This window comes from Telopea speciosissima, chromosome 8, assembly GCF_018873765.1.
Source record: "Telopea speciosissima isolate NSW1024214 ecotype Mountain lineage chromosome 8, Tspe_v1, whole genome shotgun sequence".
Classification (NCBI taxonomy): domain Eukaryota; kingdom Viridiplantae; phylum Streptophyta; class Magnoliopsida; order Proteales; family Proteaceae; genus Telopea; species Telopea speciosissima.
The window spans coordinates 17,790,314-17,798,699 of NC_057923.1; the positions used below are offsets into that span (position 1 = coordinate 17,790,314).

At 36.8% G+C, this 8,386-nt stretch overlaps 1 protein-coding gene across 1 annotated transcript; it reads right to left on the reverse strand.

The window, feature by feature from the left end:
• Positions 1–266: 266 nt before the first annotated feature.
• LOC122672096 (COP1-interactive protein 1-like) lies at positions 267–5,583 on the reverse strand. Its single transcript, XM_043869596.1, has 4 exons — positions 5,484–5,583; positions 3,812–3,992; positions 1,590–2,593; positions 267–1,400 (listed from the first exon to the last, which is right to left on the reverse strand). Exons 2-4 carry the CDS (start codon positions 3,903–3,905, stop codon positions 342–344), a joined length of 2,157 nt encoding a protein of 718 aa, XP_043725531.1. The 5' UTR covers positions 3,906–3,992; positions 5,484–5,583; the 3' UTR covers positions 267–341.
• Between the last annotated feature and the right edge of the window lie 2,803 nt (positions 5,584–8,386).

The window sequence follows — 8,386 nt, forward strand, 5'->3', positions numbered from 1 at the left end:
TTTAGCTAATTTCTGACTTCTCAATTCAATTGAAAATCCATCTGCCATACATGGAAAAAATTGGAGATGACAGACTGATTGGACTACATCATCCATAAACAACCACAAGGAAGAAATGAAAAACTCAAGTTGTCCTCTGGTTGCTTACTCTTGTCTTAATGAACAATGCCTTCAGATAATCAATTTGATCAAGGTGGTGACCGATCCAAATGCACCATTGCCCTATCACTTCTTTCTTTGGCAAATCCATCTGCCATACATGGAAAAAATTGAAAACATTGGAGATGACAGACTGATTGGACTCTACATCCATAAAGAACCACAACGAAGAAATGAAAAACTCAAGTTGTCCTCTGGTTGCTTACTCTTGTCTTAATGAACAATCCCTTCAGATAATCAATTTGATCAAGGTGGTGGTCGATCCAAATGCACAATTGCCTTATCACTTCTTTCTTCTCTTCCTCCATGCTGAGCACCTCATCTTCTTTCTCTTTGAGTCTGTTCTCCAATTCTCTTGCCTTCTTCTCAAGTTCAGCTATACTTCTCAACAGTTTCTCGTCCTCTACCCCCTCTCTCACCTTCAATTCTAATACCCCCACTTTCTTTATCTCAACCTGTAACCTTGCAATCACTCCCTGATGCTCTTCTTGAATTCTCTGCAACATTTTGATGGTTTGACGCTCCTTCTCTACGGTTGCAACTGCCTTGTCTAATTCTGTAGACTGAAGCCTTTTCTGAAGAAATAGATTCTGCTCTATTTCACTCAACTTTGTTTTCAATGCAGTAATAACTTTTCTTGCAGTTTCTACTTCTTTCTTCAGCTTCTCAGCCATCCTTTGCCACATATTAATCATCTCATCTCTATTACTCAGGTGTTCTTCCGTTTCTTCGATCTTCTTTTGCACCACCTGGCGATTCTTCAGTGATTCCTTATACAGATCCTCAAGTTGGTTATACTCTATAGTTAACTTGTTGATTCTATCCTTCTTTTCTTTTAGCAATTTCTGCTGCTCAGAAACCTTCCTAGTTAACTCAATGTTCATATTCTCCACCTGAGTCTGTTTTCCTGCAGCTTCTTGTCTTTCTCCTGCAGTATGCAACTCCAATTGCCTTTTCTGGGAGTATTCCAACTCCACTTGCAGATCATTGACCTGTGCAGTTAAATCCATAATTTGAGCTGGCTCTTCATTCTTGTTATCTTCAAGTTTCTTCGGGAGATTAGAAAGCTCATCTCCTCTCTCTGATAATATTCTCTCCAAATCCAAAGTCTGATCTTGCACCTGCAGCGCCTGGTTTTCTTCCCTCAACTCCTGTGCTTCATGACTCTTAATTGTGATCTGCTCTTCCAGTTCACCTTTCTGTGCCAATAAAGACTTCACCTCCAGTTGAAGGTCCTTTACCTGAACTGCCAGATGATATTTCTCAAGGTACAGATTTTCAATCTTCTTCTCATATTCTGAACTTTCTTGGTTTTTTTTCTCAATTTGCAATTCTAATTGGTTTTCCTTGGTGTGCAACAAATCTAATTCCTTATGGAGAGCAGAGACTTCATCTTCCTCGTGTTTCAATTTTCTTTTCCATTCCCATACCTGATCTTGCACGTCAGTTAGACCTTGCAGCAATACCGAGTTCTTCTCCATCAATTGTTTAGTTTCATCACTTCTACATTTGATTTGCTCTTCCAATTCACTCATCTTAGCATGTAATGAGTCCACCTCCAATTGCAGATGGTTCAACTGTGCTTTTGCGTTTTCTGTTTGAGTTGTTGCCTTGCTTTGGTCATCTTCAAGTTTCTTCAAGAAAGCAGAAATTTCACCCTCTTTCCCTCTGGATATTTTTTCAAATTCTAAAATTTTGTCTTGTAGTTCAGTTTGAACCAACTGCAGCTCCAAATTTTCCTCTTCCAACTGTTTAGCTTCATTTGATTTATCTACAAAGTGCTCTTCCAGTTCCCTTTTCTGGGTTTGTAAAGAGCCCAGCTCGGATTGTAAATCAGTTACATACACCTCTAAACCCTTTAGTTGAGCTGATAACTCCTCACGTACCATTTTGAGATCAGAAAGTTCAGCTTCACTCTCATTGGACCTCTCACTCAACCGTTGAACTTCTTCTGTGAGTTCCTGTATTATTCTCTGTTCCTGTTCCATGGTATTTGAAATTTCAACATTTTTTGAAACCAGTGCCATGTTCTCCTCCTGAGCAGAATCCAGTCCCTGAGTTAAATCAGCAGCTCTCTCATTGGCAAATTCCAGTCTTTGCTTCAGATCAGAAGCGTCCCCTTTCAGAGCTTGTAGTTCCTGTTTTAGTGCTCCATTCTCAACCCACAATGTTGAATTCTCCTTGGAAGAATGATCTGGATCGGAATCTGAGCAGGAACTAGTTGATAGGTCACCATCTTTTTCTTCTTGGTCATCAAATTTCTTCAACTCTGCAGTAAGTTGATCATATTGTTCATAGAGTGATTGGTACTGTTTGTTGAAATCCTTGACAAGGTCAAAAAGTTCTGACTCTCTGTTCGAGTTCCCTACGGAATTGCCCTCTTCTCCTCCATCTTTGATAAGCTTCAAGATCTTATTCACTTTATTCTCAATTTCTGCAATAGACAGGATGCTTCTAACTTGATTATCAATCAAGTTAGATAATATGAGATGAACAACTTAAGTTCTAAAAGAACAGATTAAATGTCACATTCTCAAACTAATAAATAGCATGCAATTAACAAATGTGGGCAAAGAATCAAAATGGAAATTCAAGGTTTAAAAAACAAAGAAGGATAAACTGCATAACTTGGACACGAGCAAGTAATGTATACAATTAAAATAGCAGTTATCTAAGAGAACAAACTGAAGAGATTCAATCAGATGACACATCCTAAAGAAATTAATAAGATTGAAACGATAAGAGCCATTACATTTAGAAAAGAAGTAAACAACAACAACAGCAACAAACTCAGCCTTATCCCAACTTAACGGGGGTGAAAACAAAGGTCTTAGAGAGAGAGAGAGATGTAAGAGGAAAGAGGACAGCCCAGTAAATCAGGAGAATCTCAGCCATGCACTCAAATAATGTTAGTTGACTAGTGAAGTGTCTGTTCTGGGAGTATTATAAGGGCATGGTGGTCATCAACAGCTTGTGTTCAAGTTCTACAGTGGGTCCCACTTCAACACAGGCATAGACCAACTGCACAGCTGGAATCCCATCCGTACATTACCACCAGATTATCTGAAGAGCAGTGTTAGTATTGGTTTTTCTTTTCTTACAGGCTCATACCACTAAGTAAATGTTGAAATGATAATAAAAACATAAAGTAACAGCAGAATGAGCATTAAAAAGGGTGTACCCAATGCATGAGGCTCCAGCCACTACTGGGTGTGGGAAGGGTCATAATGGACGCATCCTTACCCCTACTTTTGCAGAGAGGCTGTTTCTAGACTCGAACCCGTGACCACTTGGTCACAATGGAGCATTATAAATTGGAAATCAATTAAAAGTTACTAAAACCATAGGATTTACTGAAAACAAGACCTACAGAGTGTCTGGAGAACAATAAAACTAAAACATTAACATATATAACAAATAAGAAAATCAACCTACAACTGGACCTTGGTAGTCAAAATGTTGGCTCAATAACAGAAAACTATAAGAAATAAAAAATAAATTTTTATAGGCTGCCAAAATATTATAAAATTACTTTATCTGATTTCCTAATTCCGTTCTATGTTGTCGTCATTGGAGGAACAACTATCAATTTCTTAAATGACATTTGTAAGATTAAGACCATTTCCGAGAAGATCTGGAGCAAGAAAATCACCATTTTTTGTCTCTTCAAGCTGATCAGTTTTTTCAGGAGAAACATGAGTCCCCAAAAAGGATTTTATTGAATCCCTCCAGTGACGTTTCGTCATCCTTGGTACTTCACCTTTACCTGCAAATTGTTTATAATAAACTTTTGGACAAGACTGTCGCCATGACGGACTCAGATGGACAAAGATCTGGAACAAAGAAATCAAATATTTGTCATGATTTAAACATACTAAATATGATTCTGTACAAGAACTAGAAGGACTAGTTTATTGCTGAGATATTTGAAGTCTGCCTGCCTGCACATGATTAATCAAATTTCCATGAATGAATATAGCAAGATTTGTAGTACTGAGACTTAATCAGACAATTGAAATTGAAACTATAATTGAAAGTTTTTGTACTGCTAACCAAGATAAGAAACTAATAATTCCCCAAAACAAAAAAGGATTTATTGATGAAAAGAACTATGTATTCCTAGTCTTCAAATTAAGATGTAGTTAATTTCCTTCATACAACAAGATCTTAAAGAAACATGCACATGTCTCAGGAGAAAACACGAGGTTTAACAACAGTGACAATAATAAATAAATGGGGAAGAGAACGCCACCCGGTTGCGCAGCATGGCGTGCCCCTGTGCTGTGACACGGGCGCACCCCCTGGAAAGGCAGAAATCACCAGGGGTGTACCGGTCATTTCATGCGCCCCTGTGCCAAGGCATAGGGGCATGCCGCGCTGTGCGATCAGGTGGCATTCTTTTTCCCTAAATAATAATAGTGGTAGTTCGGGTGTGTTCAAACTTTGAGGACACAAGTCACTATGCCTATCTCATCTTCCACCAACGTGTTGAGTATCAGTTGAACTAGTCTTTGGCAGTGGTTCAAAATCTGTAGTTAATTTTTTTGAAGATTTTGGTCATACAATCAAGAACTTTAAGAGCACAACATCATAGCACAGCATACTTGAAATTTCTTTGATAGAATCTTTTTTTACCATAAAATTATGGAACAATTGATATTTTTGACTGTTAAGCTTTAGAAGAAATGTCTTCAAAAGCATTCTGCTGGCAAGGATTGAGAAATTGGAATCAGGGACCATTTCCTGATTATGCGTCAACTAGACTCCAACAGTCGAACTCATCCACAAGATCAGCTGAGTTTGGGCACAAAAGTGGTTGTTCAGGTCTGTTATAACCAAATTTGGGGGTAAATCACTGAGTCAACTTAGATATACACCAGCCCATCCCAATACAACTAGGCCAATATAGCAAATCCGATCTGGGTCCCTAAATTCCTGAACCCAATCACAATATCCTAGGTTTTTTTTGCCACATGGAGGCATGATACAGCCAATGCAATTGCTCGATTGATAGATGACTCCAAAAGTGGACACAGATCAAATTTGGTGTTCTAACTCAATTATGTGACATGCCTTGTATTAGTGCACCAAATTCCAAAACATGCAGAAGTTTGTGAGGTGTAAAAATAGAGCTCCTGAATTGATCCAAAAGTCAATTCTGTTTACCCTCCTCCTCGTTTAAAAGTGATCAGGATTCGAACACGCCATGTTTTACTGGGAAGTATCGAACCATGGGAACAAATCTACAGGCTATCACCTTCTTTGGCAAGATCTAACATAAGTGGGATAAAAGATGGGCCATGGGATGGAGAGTGAAGACTCACCTGCGCCTTTATCTTTTTGCCGTTCCATGAAGTGGCTTCAAGACAGATCTAACCTTGAATGCGAATTTCAGCTCTGGCCAAGAACACAAAAAACGAAAACCATTAAAAGGGGGAAAAAGGAAAAAAGAACAAGAAGTAGAATAAAAGAAAGTTATAGTTCGAAGCTGAGGTTCAAATTCTGTTCTTATGAACTTCATCTAGAGGACCTGTGCGACAAGAAAATTTAAAAGGGACAGAGACAGACGGATTATGAACCCTAAATTTTCTTTCCAATCGACCGAAACCAATTCATTCTCACAATATAATTGACCCAGATTCCAGACTTTAGAAAACTATTGAAATAAATAAGAATTGATATCAAGAATCGAAGAAATGCCACTGACGAGATTGAAGAATCAGAAAAAATTTCTTGAAAAAACTTCACCTAACCTACCCAAGATTCCCGGAGACAGGGAAGTCAAACGAACCAGAGGGAAGGAGGGGAGGAGGGGAGGAAGTACCTTCCAGCAACTTTCACTCAAGAATTTCGACTAGTTTAACCGAAAAGAAGAAGAAGAAGAATCAATCCAGAATCCACTGGTACCTGCGAGTTCTGAGCCCGGAGTCTTGGATAGTTGGATATCGTCGCCGAAAAACGATCAAGACGATTGGGAGGGATGGAGCTTGTGAAATAATATCTTGCAAGAAGGAATGATTACAATCAGTGAAAGTACTGGCTTTCCTTTTTCCGAAGAAGGCAAGGAGGGGCCATGGCCAACTGGTACAGAGATCAACTGGGGAGTGGAGACTGAAGAGTGGCCAGTCAGAACTTTTGCAGAGAAAATTTGTTTTCTCCTTTCAGGTGATGGTGAATAGGTAGATAGGTTGTTTATAAAGGAGAGATCGAACAGGTGAGATGAGATAACGGCTCTTTCCTTTCTATTCCTTTTCCCGCGCTTTGTGTTATGTCTTGTGATGATCTAGAAGTTGGCCACGTGACCACGTCCGTGGTTTCAGATCCCAACCGTACCTCAAAATGGCCAAGCAAAACTCATAGAAATAATACAATTTTTCGGCCAAATTTTGGTTCCACCGTACTATGCTCATGACATATGGCAAAGGCGTACACATTAAAATAATAATAAAATCAAATGGGGTGATTAAGATCGGATCTAAATTTTCATATCGATAATCCTAGTTGCGACAACATTTGTGTTACATGGCAAAACCTTATATTTTGTGAGTATGCCTGCAAGCTTAGGTTACTAGGACCATGTTAAACCACTTGATATGACTTGGCTAACTAAAAGACCATGTTAAACCACTTGATATGACTTGGCTAACTTTAACTCTTGGGGTTTCTGAAGTGGATTCGATTCAGTATACATTTTCATGGTAGTGAGCTTTGAACTATCAAAAATTATTGATCCTTAGTGCCTCTTTTTGCAATGGATCACAATGTTAGTGAAAAATAACCTGAATGATTGCATCAAATTATATATATATATATATATATTGTTTTGCAATGATGTGTGCATCTAAACCCTAAATTTTCTATCAAAACTTTGAATTTTTTTTCTCAAATATTGATCCATAGTCTGTTTTTGCAATGGCTCACTATGTTAGTAAAAAATAACCTGAATGATTACATCAATTTTTATTTTTTTTTGTTTGCAATGAAGTATACATCCAAACCCTAAATTTTCCCCATACAGAAAATGACATTTTTTTTGTATTAGTACATGTAAGAAACTTCATACGTTATATATAATCAATTGAATGCTTGTCTCATCATACTTTGTTCTGCTTCGTATACATAATGTATTTTACACCTTACTTATTTATAGTGTTTTGTGCTTCAAAATTTTTTTTTAACAACAATTGTTGGTATTTATAGGTTGATTGTTTCACCCTGGTATCTTATAAAAAAGGTTGATCACAAGGCACAAGTGTTTGAGTACATATGTTCATTCATTGAGTTAGTAGTTTGTAATTTGCAATTAGCCCCTTGACCTACCAATGATTGATGCCATTATGACTATATATCGATTTACTGGATTTTTAGTGATTGTTCATGAATGAAAAATATGTTTGAAACTAAATCCATTACCCTCTGGGAAAATATCATTGAGAGAGTGTATATGATTAGATAGAAATCAGAATTTGGTGGAATATGTGAAAATTATTTATGAAGTGTTTTTAAAAATTAATATAATATCATATATTTAACATTATTTTATTACATGTTTGAGATATGTTTTATGGTCCAATTATCAACTAAAAATGTCTATATATTTTTTTCTGGTAAGTTAGAATCTCTGTATATGTATATGAAATTATGAAGTGATACTATATTTAATTCACATGCCCTAGAATCTACTATGTGGTATTAATTCATTGAGGGTTTAATTTGTAAGTACTTACGTCTTTAGGAAATATTAGTGTTACATTTAAATATTTAATTTTAAGTAGTAATCCCAATGTGATCCTACCTCTTATAATTACAACGATCCATGTATGCTTTATAAGAGATCTCTCACAGGCTCACTAGGGTAAGATGAAGATTGGGAATCCTATGTTTTTAGGAAACTAATAAGATTGACTTCCATTATATAAGAACCTAGAGAATAGGAGAAGCCCTAATTTCAAATCATATTTTTTATTTAACACTTAGAATGTCAAATCAGCTTTCTCCATGTGGCCAAAAAACTGATTTGCAAATCCCAGTTTGAGCATGTAGACACCTTCTATCAATTATATTATAAGCTATAAGCCCAGTGGCCTATCAAACTTTTATATTTGATATATGATAGTGTTTAATGTTTTTTTATTTTTGATTAAGTGGTAGTGTTTAATGTTGTCAAGCTTTAAGGATGTTTACATCTCAGCATTTGATCAACCATGATTTATGATTAGATGATGAT

Coding starts and splice junctions, on each gene's coding strand:
- LOC122672096 (XM_043869596.1), bottom strand. CDS start 3,905: ATGACGAAACGTCACTGGAGGGATTCAATAAAATCCTTTTTGGGGACT. Junction 2,594..3,811: donor GCTTGAAGAGACAAAAAATG/GTGATTTTCTTG, acceptor TGTCTATTGCAG/AAATTGAGAATAAAGTGAAT. Junction 1,401..1,589: donor TAACTGACGTGCAAGATCAG/GTATGGGAATGG, acceptor CTGGCAGTTCAG/GTAAAGGACCTTCAACTGGA.